This window comes from Pinus tabuliformis, chromosome 3_1 (assembly GCF_031772625.1).
Source record: "Pinus tabuliformis cultivar Carrire ecotype Pingquan chromosome 3_1, CPIR1, whole genome shotgun sequence".
Taxonomy (NCBI): Eukaryota; Viridiplantae; Streptophyta; class Pinopsida; order Pinales; family Pinaceae; genus Pinus; species Pinus tabuliformis.
Genome location: NC_142301.1, coordinates 761,089,503 through 761,107,251, shown reverse-complemented (window position 1 = coordinate 761,107,251; position 17,749 = coordinate 761,089,503). Strand labels below are relative to the sequence as shown.

Genomic DNA, 17,749 nt, shown 5'->3' with positions numbered 1-17,749 from the left:
AAGGAAAGATAAAGACGCTGACGCCAAGAAGTCGGATGAGAAGGAAGATGAGACGATGCCCGATGTGGAAGAACCTATGGATCCTATTGATCCCCCTCCACAAGAGTTTTCCTCTTCTAGGAAGAGGCCCTCATGGCTTAGGGGGACTCTTGAAGATGCCGAGAGACATATTGCGCCCAGAGGGACTTCATTAAAAGTAAGAAGCCGACAAAGTATCAGGGATACTTGACCATTATGAGCACCATCATTCAAAATGAGCCTTCATCGTTCAAATAATCCATGAAGCATCAAGTACGAAAGGATGCTATGAATGAGGAATACGAGTCCATTATGAAGAATGATGTCTAGGATGTGATCCCCAGACCCCAGGACAAAACAGTTGTCACCTCGAAGTGGCACAAAATCAAGCATGGAGTTGATGGGATTGTTGAAAAGTACAAGGCTCGCTTTGTTGCTCGAGGCTTCTCTCAAAAGGAAGGTGTAGATTATGACGAGATATTTGCACCTGTTGCCCGATACACCACTATCCGCTCGATCATAGCCCTTGACGCTTCGCAAGGATGGAACCTACATCAGATCGATTTCAAGACCGCGTTCTTACATGGTTCGATTAAAGAGGAAGTCTATGTGGAACATGCCGAGGGGTTTGAGATTCATAATCGGGAATCTCACGTATGTGGGGATAAGAAAGCTCTCTATGGGCTAAAGCAAGCACCCCGAGCTTCGTGTGAGAGGATCGATAGCTACTTGATGAAGCTAGGATTCACCAGGAGTGAAGCCGATCCAAACCTTTACTTTGAGGTTGAGGATGATAAGTCTCTCATACTGGTGTTGTATGTTGATGACCTCTTTCTGACAGGTGCAAACCCTCTCATTCACAAATGTAAGAGGGAGTTGGCTTCCGAATTTGAGATGAAGGACCTAGGACTGATGCACTATTTCCTAGGGCTGGAAGTCTGGCAAAAGCCAAGAGAAATTTTCCTATCTCAAGGAAATTACGTGGTGAAGATATTGGAAAGATTTGGTATGGTGGACTGCAAGCCCGTGACTACCCTGATGGAGCTTAACTTCAAGAAGTTATGTAGTAGTGCTGCCGGACCTGTTTTGGCAAATGCTTTTGAGTATCGTCAACTTATAGGAGCATTGATGTTCTTGGTGAACTCCCGTCCGGATATATGTTTTGTAGTCAACACATTGAGCCAATATATGGTTGAGCCTCATCACTCACATTGGATTGGTGCCAAGAATCTTCTGAGATATCTTTGAGACACAATCACTCATGGGTTGAGATACATTGTCGTAGATGTGAGGCTACATGGATATTCCGATGTTGATTGGGCGGGCAATGTGGTAGACCGAAAGAGCACTTCCAGGTGTTGTTTCTCTTTGGGATCTGCCTCGATATCTTGGATGAGCAAGAAGTGTAAGTTGAGGGCTTTGAGCATCGCTGGGGCAGAATACATTGTTGCGAGTATGGCCTCCTGTGAGGCTATCTGGTTGAGGAAGCTCTTTAGTGAGCTATTTGGACATACGTCAGAGACTACGATGATCCTCTGTGACAACCAAAGTGGGATTCGTTCATGCGAGAATCCCGTATTTCATGATCGCTCCAAGCACATCAATATCAAGTACCACATTATCCGGGATATGGTACAGTGAGGAGCAATCAGGCTCCATCATATTGGGACAGATGAGCAGGTCACCTACATTCTGACGAAGCCCCTGGGAAAGGTCAAATTCTTGACATTCCGAGAACAACTAGGAGTCATTGAGAGACCCCCTTATGAGGGTCCTGTAAGATGCATACATTGAGCACTCGGAGCTCTGGGGGGCTTAGGGTACTTCTTGGAGCGACGAGTGACCATAGGGTGACTAACCCTCCCCTAGTGGTGGACTATGTACAGGGTGAATGATTCAGCCTTCCCCTGTGATACCCTGTGGCGACATGTAGGCAGGATGAGTGGTTCATCCTTCTCCTGCCGAGACATCCTAACCATGTAGTCTGGGACTCATGGGAAGTACCTCTCATCTGGCTAATGAGTAGGGAAATGAGGATCGGTAGGGATCATAGTAATACCGATGGACGCATCATGTATCTACCATACTCCCTATGCTAGGATGACAATGATCTAGGACCAATTGGCACTAACTTTAGGTCGGTAAGAGTGATATAACTCACTATCTTTATCTGGAACTGACTTTGGGTCGATCAGAGTGGTATGACACACTCTCTTCAGTGGGACTGACTTCAGGTCAGTAAAAGTGCTATTGGACACTCTCTTTTATCTAGTACTGACTTCGGGTCAGTGGAGGATGGTATGATACATTCTCGATCATTTCTTCTTCTTCATAGTTCAACCGAGTTCTGCTAGGTTGTCTTGAGGTCTTTTAGAGTTGTTTGACCAGCTTTGACCTTGATGATCAAAATTACATTGTTGCTGTCGTAAATCACAAATTTGTGATATTGTACTATCTCTCTCTCTCTGCTGAATTATTGAAGAATATAGAAGAATTGATCAAAGGGCTTCCCCGCATTGGGGTTTGTCCCTGGCTGGTGCCACATCTTGTGTCTCTTGTCTTGGCTTGTCTTCTGTTGTTTACATTTATGTTCTATCTGCATTTTACTATCATGTTGATGTGATTGCAATACTGGAATTTGATATTGGGCTAATAAGAAGAATTGAAGTAAATTGCTCTTAACCATAGAACATACCATAATTTAACATGGTATCAGGGGTGAGGTGAAGACAAAGCCCAAACAAGAGCAAGAGAAATCACCGAAGATAGTTGGAAAAAGTCAAAAGGCTTCATTGGTTCCTCATCACACTTCCCCGCCGAAGACAAGCTATGTGAGAAGTCTGACTATCACGGATGGAAGATGTCTGACTATCACGGATGGAAGATGTCTCATGATCTGACATTGGAAGAGCAATAAGTGTTGGACTATGTGAGGGGCAGAATTACGAAGCCTCCATCAAATGCACCAGCTGCTACAAGGAACAAGTACACTAAGGGTGAAGTCAAAGCAAAGAAGATCATACGGGATTCAATTGACAAGCTTCTGGTGGCCTACATTTCCGAGTTGAACACCTCCAAGGAGATCTATGATAGACTGGTAAGCTTGTTTAAATTTAGTGATGCACATAAAGTTTTGTTCCTCAAAAATAAGTTGAAGGATATTAGGAAGGGCAAGGATAAAGATATTCAATCCTACTTCTTAAGGATCACTGAGATCAAGAATGATCACCTATCAATTGGAGAAGTCATTTCTAACAGGGAACTAACTATCACTACTCTTGGAGGACTCCCATCCGAATGGTATGTATTTAGAACCACTCTTCTCAACAATGATCGAATTCCAGGATTTGAAGAATTGATGGCGAGATGCATTCAAGAAGAGACAAGGATGGTGGAGCAAGAAATGCCTTCAGGCAAAGGCAATCCCACTGCTTTCTCCTCTCATGCCAAAAGGAGAAATAATTATGGGCCTAAAGGTCACTTCAAAGGAAAGACCGGTTCGAAGGGTGGAAGGAAAGGAAGATGCTTCGTTTGCAATAAATTTGGCCACTATGTGATGGAGTTTCCAAATAGAAAGGACACATTGAATAACGATGATCAAAATCACTCTCGGGGCAACAACAACCACAATCAAAGGAATGGCAGGTTCAATAGCAAAGGAAAGAGGAATGTGGGAAATCAAGGAAGTGGCCAACCCAACAAGAAAGCAAGGAACTCCAGGTATGAATCAAAGCAAGATGAATATTATCTCATATTGGCCCTCTCCACCACCTCTCCTCCGGACTCGTTGGGCAATTGGCTTATTGATAGTGGTGCCTCAAGGCACTTCACTGGTTACAAGGAAGCTCTCTCTAATCTGATAGAGAAGGAGACAAACTTGGAGATTATTCTTGGAGACAATTCCACCTATCCCGTAAAGGGTGTAGGGAATGTTACTCTTCGATTAAATCAAGGTAACACAATCCATTTGCAAGAAGTCCTATATGTACCTGATCTCAAGAACCTGGTGTCCATTTCGGCAATGGAAAACAAAGGCTACAAAGTGGCCTTCATCAATGGCAAGGTACTTGTGTGGAAAAAAAATTTTAAGGATGCTTTCACTCTTGGGTTTCGAGTTGACTCTTTATATCAAGTTGGAGGAAGTCCGTTGGGAGTCATGTCTTGCGACACATCTCTTCAGTCTGAACTATGGCACCGGAGGTTTGTCCACCTTCATTATAAGGCTCTACCCAATGTGAGACAAATGGTGACAGGGATGCCCGAGTTCAAAATAGAGCATGAAGGTGTATGTCCAGGATGTGCTGAAGGAAAACTCAAAAGGGGACCATTCCCCTCAATCCATAGCAAGACCTCTGACATTTTGTAGTTAATTCACTCCAACATATCTGGTATGATGCCCGTGAACTCTTTGGGAGGATATCTATATTATATCACTTTTACAGATGATTATCCTCGCAAGACTTGGATATACTTCTTGAAAAAGAAGGATGAAGTGTTCTCCTAGTTCCATCACTTCAAAGCCTTGATCAAGAATCAAACCGAGAAGAGGATCAAGATCTTAAGAACTGATAATAGGATCGAGTATGAATCCAATGAGTTCCATGACTTTTGCAAAGAAGTTGGCATTAAGAGGGAGACCGCAACACCATACACTCTTGAGCAGAATGGTGTGGCAGAAAGGAAGAATCGTATGATTGTGGAAGTTGTTCGTGCCATGCTCCATGATCAAAGGCTTTCAAAGTTTCTATGGGCCGAAGCTGCGAACACCGTCGTATATGTTCAAAATCGATGCCCTCATCAAGCATTGGATTCCAAGACCGCCGAAGAGATGTTCACTAATAAGAAAAATGATGTCTCTCATTTTAGAATTTTTGGAAGTCCCGTATATTTTCATGTGCTGAAAGAGAAAAGAAGCAAATTGGTGCATCTGAAAAGAAGGGAATCTCCGTGGGCTATAGCGAAAATTCTAAGGGCTAAGAATCTATGTGGCTGGTCAAAGGGTAGTCGAGATAAGTCATGATGTCACCTTTGACGAACATATGGCTCTTAGCAAGGTTGACAATCTTCCTATTTTAAGGAAAGATAAAGAAGTTAACTCCAGGAAGTCAGATGAGAAGGAAGATGAGATGATGCCCGATGTGGAAGAACTTATGGATCTTATTGATCCCCCTCCGCAAGAGCTTTCCTCTTCTAGGGAGAGGCCCTCATGGCTTAGGGGGCCCCTTGAAGATGCCGAGAGACATATTGCACCCAGAGGGACTTTCCATGAAAGTAAAAAGCCGACCAAGTATTAGGGATACTTGACCATTATGAGCACCATCATTCAAAATGAGCCTTCATCATTAGAATAAGCCGTGAAGCATCAAGTGCAGAAGGATGCTATGAATGAGGAATACAAGTCCATTATGAAGAATGATGTCTAGGATGTGATCCCCAGACCCCAAGACAAAACAATTGTCACCTCGAAGTGGCTTTACAAAATCAAGCATAGAGCTGATGGGAGTGCTGAAAAGTACAAGGCTCGCTTTGTTGCTCAAGGTTTCTCTCAAAAGGAAGGTGTAGATTATGACGAGATATTTGCACCTGTTGCCCGATACACCACTATCCGCTCGATCATAGCCCTTGCCGCTTCGCAAGGATGGAATCTACATCAGATCGATGTCAAGACCGCGTTCTTGCATGGTTCGATTAAAGAGGAAGTCTATGTGGAACAACCCGAGGGGTTTGAGATTCATAATCAGGAATCTCACGTATGTGGGTTGAAGAAAGCTCTCTATGGGCTAAAGCAAGCACCTCGAGCTTGGTGTGAGAGGATCGATAGCTACTTGATGAAGCTAGGATTCACTAGGAGTGAAGTCGATCCAAACCTTTACTTTAAGGTTGAGGATGATAAGCCTCTCATACCGGTGTTGTATGTTGAAGACCTCTTTCTGACAGGTGCAGACCCTCTCATTCACAAATGTAAGAGGGAGTTGGCTTCCAAATTTGAGATGAAGAACCTAGGACTAATGCATTATTTCCTAGGGCCGGAAGTCTGGCAAAAGCCAGGAGAAATTTTCCTATCGCAAGAAAAATACGTGGTGAAGATATTGGAAAGATTTAGTATGGTGGACTGCAAGCCCGTGACTACCCTGATGGAGCTTAACTTCAAGAAGTTATGCGGTAGTGCTGCCAGACCTATTTTGGGAAATGCTTCTGAGTATTGTCAACTCATAGGAGCATTGATATTCTTGGTGAACTCCCATCCGGATATATGTTTTGTAGTCAACACGTTGAGCCAATATATGGTTGAGCCTCATCACTCACATTGGATTGGTGCCAAGAATCTTCTAAGATATCTTTGGGGCACAATCACTCATGGGTTGAGATACACTGCCGTAGATGTGAGGTTACATGGATATTCCGATGTTGATTGGGCAAGCAGTGTGGTGGACCGAAAGAGCACTTCCGGGTGTTGTTTCTCTTTGGGATCTGCCTCGATATCCTACATGAGCAGGAAGCAAAAGTCGGTGGCTTTGAGCACCGCTGAGGTAGAATACATCGCTGCGAGTATGGCCTCTTGTGAGGTTGTCTGGTTGAGGAAGCTCTTCAGTGCGCTGTTTGGACATATGTTGGATACTACCATGATCCTCTACGACAACCAGAGTGGGATTCGTTTATCCGAGAATCTCGTATTTCGTGATCGCTCCAAGCACATCAATATCAAGTACCACTTTATCCGAGATATGGTACAACGAGGAGCAATAAGGCTACATCATATTGGGACATATGCGCAAGTCGCCGACATTCTGACAATGCCCCTAGGAAAGGTCAAATTCTTGACTTTCCGAGAACGACTAGGAGTCGTTGAGAGACCCTCTTATGAGGGCCCTGTATGATGCGTACATTGAGCTCTGGGAGCTCCGAGGTGCTTGGGGTACTTCTTGGAGCGACGAGCGACCATAGGGTGACTCACCCTCCCCTAGTGGTGCGCTATGTACAGTGCGAATGATTCAGCCTTCCCCTGTGATACCCCATGGCGACATGTAGGCAGGATGAGTAATTCATCCTTCTCATGCCGAGACATCCTACCCATGCAGTCTGGGACTCATGGGAAGCACCTCTCATCTAGCCAATGAGTAGGGAAATGAGGATAGGTAGGGACAACAGTAATACCGATGAACACACCATGTACCTACCGTACTCCCTATGTTAGGATGACAATGACCTGGGATCAATTGGAACTGACTTCGGGTCAGTAAGAGTGATATAACTCACTCTCTTTATTTGGAACTGACTTCGGGTCAGTCAGAGTGGTATGACACACTCTCTTCATTAGGACTGACTTCGGGTCAGCAAGAGTGCTATTGGACACTCTCTTTTATCTAGTACTGACTTCGGGTCAGCAGAGGATGGTATGATACATTCTCGATCATTTCTTCTTATTCATAGTTCAGCAGAGCCGAGCAGTGCAGGGCAGTGTATTTGATGGCAAAGATAGTACCAACAGACAGATGGATTACCAAATGGAGTTCTCCCTAGTTGAGAGGGAGTATTAAAATTGGCAACTAGAGCCAAACTCCATGTGGGTCATCTTATTTATGGCAGTTGATATTTTTCTTGGATTCCTCTCGTCGAGAGGTGTAGGATTGATCTAACGATCTTCCGATTCCGACATGTATTCATGGAGATATGAACTTATTTGTATTTCTTGACAATTTGACAAGGTTGGCCAGCAAGTAAAATAGTGTTGCACACCCCGAGCTAAACCTCAACGTGGCATATAAGTAGAGGAGACCTTCAGGCATTATGACACTCATCTCACCTCCACATCTCCTCTCTCCTAGTCTCTTGGGTATGCATAGGAGGAGGAAGACTCTCTCACGTGGGGAGGAGGAGGAGGACGCAGTTAGGAGCAGCAACTTTGACCTAAGTGCAGGAGGACGCAGGAAGGTACAACAGCATTGATTTGGGTTGACCGAGGTGCTAGAGGACAGCATTGACCAGCGTGAAGACACCCTTGACTGCGGATTTGTGTGGGGAGCCTCTATCTTGCTAGCCACAGTTCAGATCAGCCTTTGTTGACCACTGTTTGACCACACTTTTGGGAAACGTTGACTGGTTAGGGCTGACTGCAGGAGCTGATATGTTGACTGTTGTTCTGACCATGTTTTGAGAACTGTTTTGGGCTGCTATCTATTATTGTTGGAGGTCGAGTTCTCCTAGGTTGTCTTGAGGTCTTTTGGAGCTGTTTGACCAGCTTTGACATCGCTGATCAGAATTACATTTCTGCTGTTGTAAATCACAGATTTGTGATATTGTACTATCTCTCTCTCTTTGCTGAATTATTAAAGAATATAGAAGAATTGATCAAAGGGTTTCCCCGCATTGGGATTTGTCCCTGGTTGGTGCCACATCTTGTGTCTCTTGTCTTGGCTTGTCTTCTGTTGTTTACATTTATGTTATATCTGCATTTTACTATCATGTTGATGTGATTGCAATACTGGAAATTGATATTGGGCTAATAAGAAGAATTGAAGTAAATTGCTCTTAAGCATATAGAACATACCATAATTTAACACTTGTCCAAGGTACATTAAAAAATCAACACAACCAATCCATGAACGGTTCAAAATGGCACACACTTCAACTCTTACCCAAAAGATCTCCTGACATGAAACTAGTATGCATATGGCCTCTCCCTCCACTTTGCCGACTAGAAAATAAAGTTGAATAAACCACGCTACTCTCGTGAAAGAAACATGGTCTTCACAACCCACATAGAATTCAACAGAGATTGAAAAGATATGAAACAGTGGCAAACCATGTAATGGTAGGACACACCAACTCCTTGTTATTGGTGAATCTTCTCATCAAGTTAAGCACAGATGCATGACTACATATAGATTTTGTTACACTCTTGGATGATTCAACAATATCCCTCACAAAAAGAATCTTCCCTACGTCACATAACATCAAGTAAATACAATGTGCAGCACAAGGTGTCCAAAACTAATTAGGATACCTCCCCATAAGCAACCTCTCAGCAGCAACATATTTGCAACGTTGTCCGTTATGACTTGGACAATATTTTGTGGACCTAACTCCTGAATGAAAATGTCCAACAACTCACATGATAGTTGTGCATCTTTAATATGTGCAGATGCATCAACAGATTTCACAAAACATTGTCCCCTTGGGACAAATACGAAGTTAAGAAGGGTCCTACCCTTCTACCGTTGGCAAGCTGCTGATGCAGTGTTCCTTGTACAAAAGGTTTTCACCTTGAAGATGCTAAACAGAGTTCACAGTACAGAAGAAAGCAGTGATTCAGATTCATGTTTCTTCAGGTTCATTGATGGTCAACTATTCAACCAAGCTCCTAGAAGAGGGAAGATTCTAAATGCAAAGTGAGTATCTTCAGTTTGGCAGAGAACACCTTCCTCAGTAAGCAGGAGTGTTGGATTTTTGCTAGCTTAGAAAGTGTACAGCAGAGCTGCCATTGATGGCAGCAGCAAGTAGTGAAGACCCGTGTGCGCATCCAGAGAAGGCATGCATGACGTGTGGATTTCAGTACAGCAGCAAGGCAACCCTCTTCCAGCAGAGTTCTACTGCAGCTCCACACAGCCATCCTTCACCAATTTCATACAACAGTAATGAGGTAGCAGGAGCATTTGTGGAGAGAGAGATAGAGTGTGCATGCATGCATGCAACATCCTCAGTTTCATTCTAGTTTAGATTATTTTATATTTAGCAGTCCAGTTCTATTTCTGGTTTTTTTTAGTTAGTATGTGAATGCACAATTGAAGGATACAGTTTCATAATTAAGCAAGGCGCCCATGCATGTGGAATCCAGTATGAGTTAGGGCACATATATCTAGCAGGATGCATGCTTCCATGCCTCAGTTCAACTCCACTAGAGGCACACTTCACATAAGCACATGTACCCATGCAAGGAAGGCAATTTAGGATTAGGTTTAATATTTCCACTTAAAGCACTGCTGTACATGTGTCCAGAATCTTTATACCTTCTAGTCTATAAAGGAAAAGATAGGGTATAGGTTTTTAGTCATTCAGTTTTCGGTTCAGCAGTTACCAGTTCACTAATTTTCAGATATACTGAAAAGCAGTACAGGGTTTTGAGTCTCGACAGTCAATTTATTGTGTTTCTGTAATATATTTTCTGCAGCATGTGTTTATAGATCCAGGTTGATTACAGAATGCAATTTTTTGCTGTTTAGTTTCCTGCTGAAATTCTTTTAAAACGCAGAATCATTTTACCATGGTTTGAGAGAATCTAACAATAATCTGAGAAGCTGACTTGATTCAGTTTCCTCAAAGAGTAATTTCAAACTCAATAGTCAAGTAGTGTAACACCGCCAAGAACATATTGCTCATAAAGAAACTTATAGCTAAACGAATACTTCTTGTGAAAAGGACATGGCGTGTTAGAAGTTCTGGCCTTGTAATGTGCAATTATAATCTGTTATAATTGTTCGGCCGTGGGCCCTACCCTCGAAATTTACTTGCATTGAGCTATCGTGTCCGCTCTCCCTAATAACTAGTTGCACAATAACGTGGTTATAAAATCAGAGAAAATCTTAGGGGGTTAAAATTCGCCAGGCTACTTGTTTGCAAACTTTGTCCAAAATGATTTTTCAAAATGAGTATGCACCCAGATTTCTATAGGTCCAAGCTAGTTTGCATGAAAATGTTTGCCAACTTTTGGCCTAAACATATGGACGCCCTAAAATTAAATATATTCACAATATCCTCACCAAATATTTAAAAATGATGTTAAGGAAATTATGGTTCCTTGGCAATCTCCCTTACAAAACTTGGGATCCTATCCCACAGCTCAAGAAATAGAGACAGATTTTGCATTATAGACCTGCTACTTCACACCGCGATCTTTCACTCGGTTATATTGAGATAAGTCAAACTAAAATGATACAATTTTTACTTTCTTTATCCTTTTCTGGAAGCGGTTGATTTCATAATTGACAAACTACAGGTTATTACTCTAAAATGTTATAAAGGTTTATTAAGCTAAATTTATATAGCAATGACTCAGATCAGTCACATGCCACAGTATTTACTTAAACTTATCCATTGCATACGCATATTCCTTAGATTTGTTTAAAAGTGAGCTTTCTATCTGAAATCAAGTACCCTAAGAGTTTTGACCTTACACGAACGGCGTGTGCAGTAACCTGGATATTTTGTGCATATGGCAATGTAATCAAAACCTAACCTGCTCCTTGAAAATAAATTCAACGTTGGCAAAATGAGCTCAATATAGGCATGCAAATCACGAATTTAGTTAAACTCAAGCTTTTAATACGACTTACGATACGATCTTGGAAGAGTTTGGCCCCTTCAACGACGGCTTGGCCAGCATGTTGAACAACGGTGCCTGCATAGTTTTTTACCGTGCGACTTAAGTTGTTCTTCCCTCCCACCTCAGCGGCCTTGTTCATGGCTGTTCTTAACCACGACATTGCTTCCAATTCACAGAAATTCCGATAAATGGGATCTGGTGTTGTTCTGAAATGGTATCCTCTGTTTTCTCCTTCTGCAATACGGAGAAGAAATGAACGAAAAAGAGATCAATTTTATTGCCACGGGTGCTTCCTGCCGTGACTCCAGCTCAAACCTTCCTTGTCTTTGAAAAAACACTTACGGTGTCTTGAGCATTAAAATAATGAAATCCGGGGTCGGTTTTGCCGAGGTGTGGTGTAGGGGTAGGCCCTTGATAGTCTACAACAACCACTCCGTTTTGACATCAGAAGGATAAAATTTTGGTTGGAAAGTAGTCTTCTATTTTTATAGCGGAAGCAGGGAGCACTTATTTCGAACGAAATCCGTTTAACTTATTACTGGAATCCATTTGTATGCAATCAGCGTTGCTGTGATTAACTCTGTAGGTTTATTTTGTACTTCAAAATCTGAGTCAGTTAACATTGTTAATTTATTTTGGTTTATTTCATGGTTTTAGGTTTTTTTATTTAAAAAATATTGTGTTTTATCGATTACTTTTATTAATGTAGTGACTGAAAAAATAAAATTATAATATTAGTAATATTTAATTTAATAGATTGAATTACTAAGTTAAAATAGGGGGTTTATTAATCAAATTTAAATTCAATTTATATGTTGTTAAATTATTAAGTCAAAGCCTCCAGAGTTATCGGTCAAATCAGTTTCTCTCCAATGGAGAGGTCACAAGGTCAATTCCCGAAAGCTTTTGGGGTCAGGGCAAATAAATATGGCCACGAAGGGTGTGATCCCCTTCGGGTGGGATCCACCCTACAGGTGATCCATGGACATAGCGGCTACCCAGTGACCACAGGTATCTGTAAACCACACTAAAAAAATAAATAAATAAAATTAAAAAATTAAAAAAAAATAATAATAAATATATATATATATATATTATAGAATACTAAATTTTACTGAGTCAAAATATGGTGTTTATTATTAAAATTTAAATTTAATTTATATATATTTGTTTTCAAAATTAGGTGTATATTAATAAAATATAAATTATATATATATATATATATATATATAATATATTATAGAGTACTAAATTTTAGTAAGTCAAAATATGGTGTTTATTAATAAAATTTAAATTTAATTTATATATATTTGTTTTTAAGGGTAGTTGTTGGTATGTTAAATCTAAGTGTACATTTTTTCATAATTAGAAATTATGGTGTTAATTAATTGTTTTTAAATATGATTTTGTAAAGTGTGGGAAACATGTTATGATGTTTTATTTATTTATTATCAAGGATAAATTATAAATTATAAAGTGTGTGGAATATTTTATGATGCTTCACTTATTATAAGGGATAAATAAATTTTTTAATAAATGTTAATTTATGAGGTATTTTTCAAGGTGTTGAATCAATTTATGCATTCAAAAGTGTAAGAAAAAAAAATATGAAGGGTGTTTACGTTATCCCATGCTCTTGTGGGACTCCCTACATTGGTGATACTGGTCGCTCGATTAATCAAAGGATTCGTGAGCATGTCGCTGACCTCAAGCATGGCAGGAGTTGCTCCTTTGCTTTGGCGGAGCATGTAGATAAATGTAGGCATCACATCTGCAATGAGGAGGCCCAAGTCGTTGCTAAGGTTAATCATTTCCATCATCGTAAATTGAGGGAGTTCCTAGAAATTGAAAAAAAGACCCAATAATTTGAATAGAGATGATGGTTGGAATATTAGTAGAAGTTGGGTCCGTGTCTTGTCCTCCTAGTCTTTTAGGCTTCTTTTTGAGATTTATTTTGTTTGTTTGTTTATCTATGTAAGTATTGACATCCTTTTTATAGTATTTGTTGTTGATTTACTCTTCATTAGAGGATATTTTCTTAATACTTCATGTTTTTTTTTATGTATTTTATCATCCTATTTGTTCTTTAACTCATTTTAGTATTTTGTTACGTGTTTAATGGGCCTTAGCCCCATATTTTATTGTTGACCCGTTTTATTTATTGGCTATATATATATATATGTTTCTGTTTTATTTATTTATTTATATATATTTATTTTGACTTGTGTATATTTTTGTTTTATTTTATTTATTTTTCCATTAATTATTTTTAATTTATTTTTTCCATTAGTTATTTATTTATCAAATGATTTTGTCTTGATTAGGGTCTTCACTGGTTTTTATAATTTTTTACTCTCTTCCTTTAAAGTTTGACTTTGATTATTTATTTATTTATTTATTTTAAATATTATTTCTCATTTTTTACTCTCTTCCTTTAAAGTTTGACTTTGATTATTTATTTATTTATTTATTTTAAATATTATTTCTCAAGAACTAGCTGTTTAATATAGCCATTACTTATTAATATTTGTTTTTAATAAATTAATAAACTAATATCACAGTTTAAATATTATTTTCAAAAACTAGTAATATTTGGTTTTAATAAATTAATTTAAATATTATTTTTCAAAACTAGTTGTTTAATATAGCCCTTACATGTTAATATTTTACTAAAATAATAAACTAATATCAGTATTTAAATATTATTTTTCAAGAATTAGTAATATTTGGTTTTAATAAATTAATTTAAATATTATTCTTCAAAAATTAGACATTTAATTTAATCGTTACCTATTAATATTTTTAATAAATTAATGAAATAATATCATCATTTAAATATATTTTTTCAAAAACTAGCCATTTAATATAGTCGTTACTTAATAATATTTGTTTTTAATATATTAATAAATTAATATTATAATTTAAACATTATTGTTCAATTATAGTCGTTATTTGAAATTTTGTCTCTACATTGCTTTCTATTTAAGCCTTTGCCATGGTCTGCCTTGATGAACCACACTTGTTGGTTCAAAACACGTTGGCCAAAAAATTCTCTCATGTGATTTCTACCAAAAGACTTTGTTTAAAGAAATTTATTTTAACGTCTACGAGGCTAAAGATAGCCTATGGGACAGATTGTTTTTTTCATATGGTTAATGTATTTGGCCCTTTTCCTGTGAAGTCTCACAATAAATGCTCCCAGCTTTTCAACAAACCCTTATCCTAAGTGCTACTTGTTAGATTGAAGGCCTCACAATCTAAAATGAAATGCTTTTTTGTTTCCACTTTTCTCGAAGAACAAAAAATACATACTCTTTCCTCTTCTTTTTGCCTTTTTGAGTACCCTGTCTCACAATGGAGTTGATGAGAATTAGTCCTTAATAGAGTAATAAGAATTTTGAATCTCCAATAAATATTGGCCTCTATGTACGCTTTTTGTTGATGACTCTGAGTGGGATTAAACACTTCAATATAGTATTGTTTCTTTCTCCCTAGCTCCTTATCCCAAGTAAGCTTATGGAAGTTATCCATAACAAAAGTTTTTATCTCTTTATTGTTTGCGGGGCACGTGTTCAAGCAAATACCCCATTTACTAAACCATTTATTATTTTGTTGTGTCCAAGTCTTTTTTCTTTTGCACAATGTCATTAAAGACAATCTTAGGTCATCTACCCTCTTCTGTTTGCTCATTTTTTTTTAAATGCCTTATGACTCACACCATACACAATTTTGCTTCAAATTGTATCATACATTCGGGTAAAAAAGGTTATTTTGTTTATAAGTTAGACTATGTCATTACTACCATGCCAAACAGAGCCACTATTAGTTTAGCATTGACCAATGCAACTTATAATGGTTAACTTTGAAAAATAAATATTATTAAAAAAAATTTCTCCTGATTGGGATGTCAGCCGATGTCAAAGAAGCTAGGTTGCGATGTGATATGGGCAGTACGAAGGTCATAACAACTGTCGTCCCCCACATGCTCAAGGCAAGGGGTGCAGTGTCCTTCGATATGAATGCATGGACAGTGAGTTGGTAAGGTGGCGAAGGAAGGAATAAGGAAGGGTGGCAAAGAAGGTTAAGGCATTTGACGTGCAGGGTAAGAGAGAGCATCTGTGGAGATGGGAGGTGACTCAAACCTAGGGAGGGGCGAAGGCAAGCAAGTAACCTTGGTTGTAGACAAGAAATAGATTCTCGGGCGCCACTGCACAAGTTATGGCTCGAGCAGCAAGAGGACATGGGTGTGGTAGGAGAGGCCCAGCCCACCGGGCAGACAAGGGGTCGAGCATGTCAGAAGCTCGCAAGGGTCGTAAGCCTGTCGAGCACCTCATAGCAGAGGCAGCAGCGACATACTTAGATGAAATGAGCACGGGAATTCAGAAGCTAATTGAAGACTGGGAAGTAGAGATTAAGCAGGAAAGTGAATCAGAGGAAGAGATTGACAATTGGAGGACGTTGGTCCCAGATCCAGGGAATACCCATGGTAGAATTACTCAGTTTAAACACACCCTTTATTTGTATTTCTTAATGAAAAGTCTTCTTGGAAACAAATCCCTATGGGGATGGTTGTAATAGTGCAGGGCTTGCCAAACTATAAAAAAGACATGGAAAAAATCCTCTTCAAGTTGCACAAATAGGACATTAGGATGGATCCAATTGACCGCCACATCCCTTACATACTGGAGTTGTATGGAATGACAGGGGCGAATGCTGAAGATCTTGCTCCTGTAGCCTCTATCTCAGATGAACCGAAAGAGCAAAAAGACTAGACTCTTCATGCATAGTTTTTTGTTTATGCGGTTAGCTTTTAAGTTTCATGTTGCATATGCTAGTTTTTATGGTTATGTAGTATCTGGACATGAGATTGAGACTTATCTAGCTTGGCTAGAAAGACTGAAGCAATTTTGTTTTTGGATGGCTTATAACACTGACTGATGGCCAACAGACTTGGTTTCCCCTCGAGGCAAGTTGAGGTCACCCGGTCAATCTGTGTAGTGTAAATTTGCCTAATATATAATAAAAAATGGATGGACTTGCCCAACTTAACAAAAAAAAAAACTAATTTTTAAACATTTGATTGGACCATAACTTAAAGGTATTATTGTAGCCTTTGCACAAGATAATGTCATGTGGATAGCTGCATCACATATTTTATGCCCTAATTTATGGATATAGTTGCAATATTCATGCATCATTTTTTGATATTTGTATAGTGATTTTTAATTCTTAAGCTTTGAAGGAATTAAATAACATATTTACCATTAGTTACTTGCCACCATAATTTAAGCAAGTCTTTACATAAAAAATGAATAGAAATAAGATCTAAATTAATATATTTACCACTAGTTACTTCTCACCATTATTTATGGTTCACTGAGCACTTATGTAGGAGTAAAATTGTAAATATGTAGACTTGTGGCTACTACCCACCAAAATTTATGCAAGTCCATGTGCCTAAGCAAGCAATTAATTTATCCACTTCACGTCTCAATTTATTGGTTTATGCAAGTCCATGTGCCTAAGCAAGCAATTAATTTATCCACTTCACGTCTCAATTTATTGGTTCCTCCCAACATAACACTATAGGATTCCATTTGCCTATCAACCACTATTAAGTTAGTTAACATTGACCAATATAGGTTATAATTTTTTATGCAAGTGTTCCCATAATATAATTTTTAACTTGAGTGGCAAGAACTAAATTGCCGTGCAAGAGATTAGTAATAAATGTAGTTAAATAAGGTGGGGTGGAATTGATAAAAAGATTAATAATATTAAAACCAATAAATACGATATTATATAGTAATAATATTAATTAATATTATTATGATACTAATATTAATATTAAATAAATTAAAAGATATTAAAAAAATAAAATTTTAATTGTTAATTAATTAAAGGAAATGGGGCTAAGGACGTTAAAAAGATTTATATTATTATATTGTAATAATAATATTAAGTAATAGAAATTAAGGATAAATTGTTGGAAAAGGTGTGGAGAATATTAATGTTAAATTTAATAATATTAAAGAGAGGAAATATTTAATATGGAGCAATCTAATTAATAAATAAAATATTTTTTTGGTCCAAATTAGGGAGTACAATTTCAAACAAGGTTGTGTTTTTTGTTGTTTAAAATGCAATTTTGAATGCATAAATGGGTTTAGCATCCTAAAAGAATACATCGTGCGTTGGAAATTTGCAAATTAAACTTATTATTCTTAAAAATATCTATTGGATTTTAGGCAAAATCAATCCAACCAACTCGTGTCTGACTACACCTCATAACCACCCTTATGTCTCCTTCCACCAGCTCTCATACCTCAACAATGCACACTCAGTTATGTCCATTACTTGGTGTTAACCTAATTGCAAACCTAACCACAACTCCATTTATCCTGCACGGGA

General features: G+C 38.6%; 1 protein-coding gene across 1 annotated transcript in view; it reads right to left on the bottom strand.

Annotated features, from left to right (window-relative positions):
* LOC149189610 (uncharacterized) overlaps positions 1 to 11,768 on the bottom strand; it is a 320,514-nt gene extending 308,746 nt beyond the window's left edge. Inside the window, exon 1 of the mRNA XM_089411857.1 lies at positions 11,349 to 11,768. Within this exon, the coding sequence (XP_089267983.1) occupies positions 11,349 to 11,498 (150 nt within the window). The 5' untranslated portion in view covers positions 11,499 to 11,768. The remainder of the gene's footprint in view (positions 1 to 11,348) is intronic.
* Between the last annotated feature and the right edge of the window lie 5,981 nt (positions 11,769 to 17,749).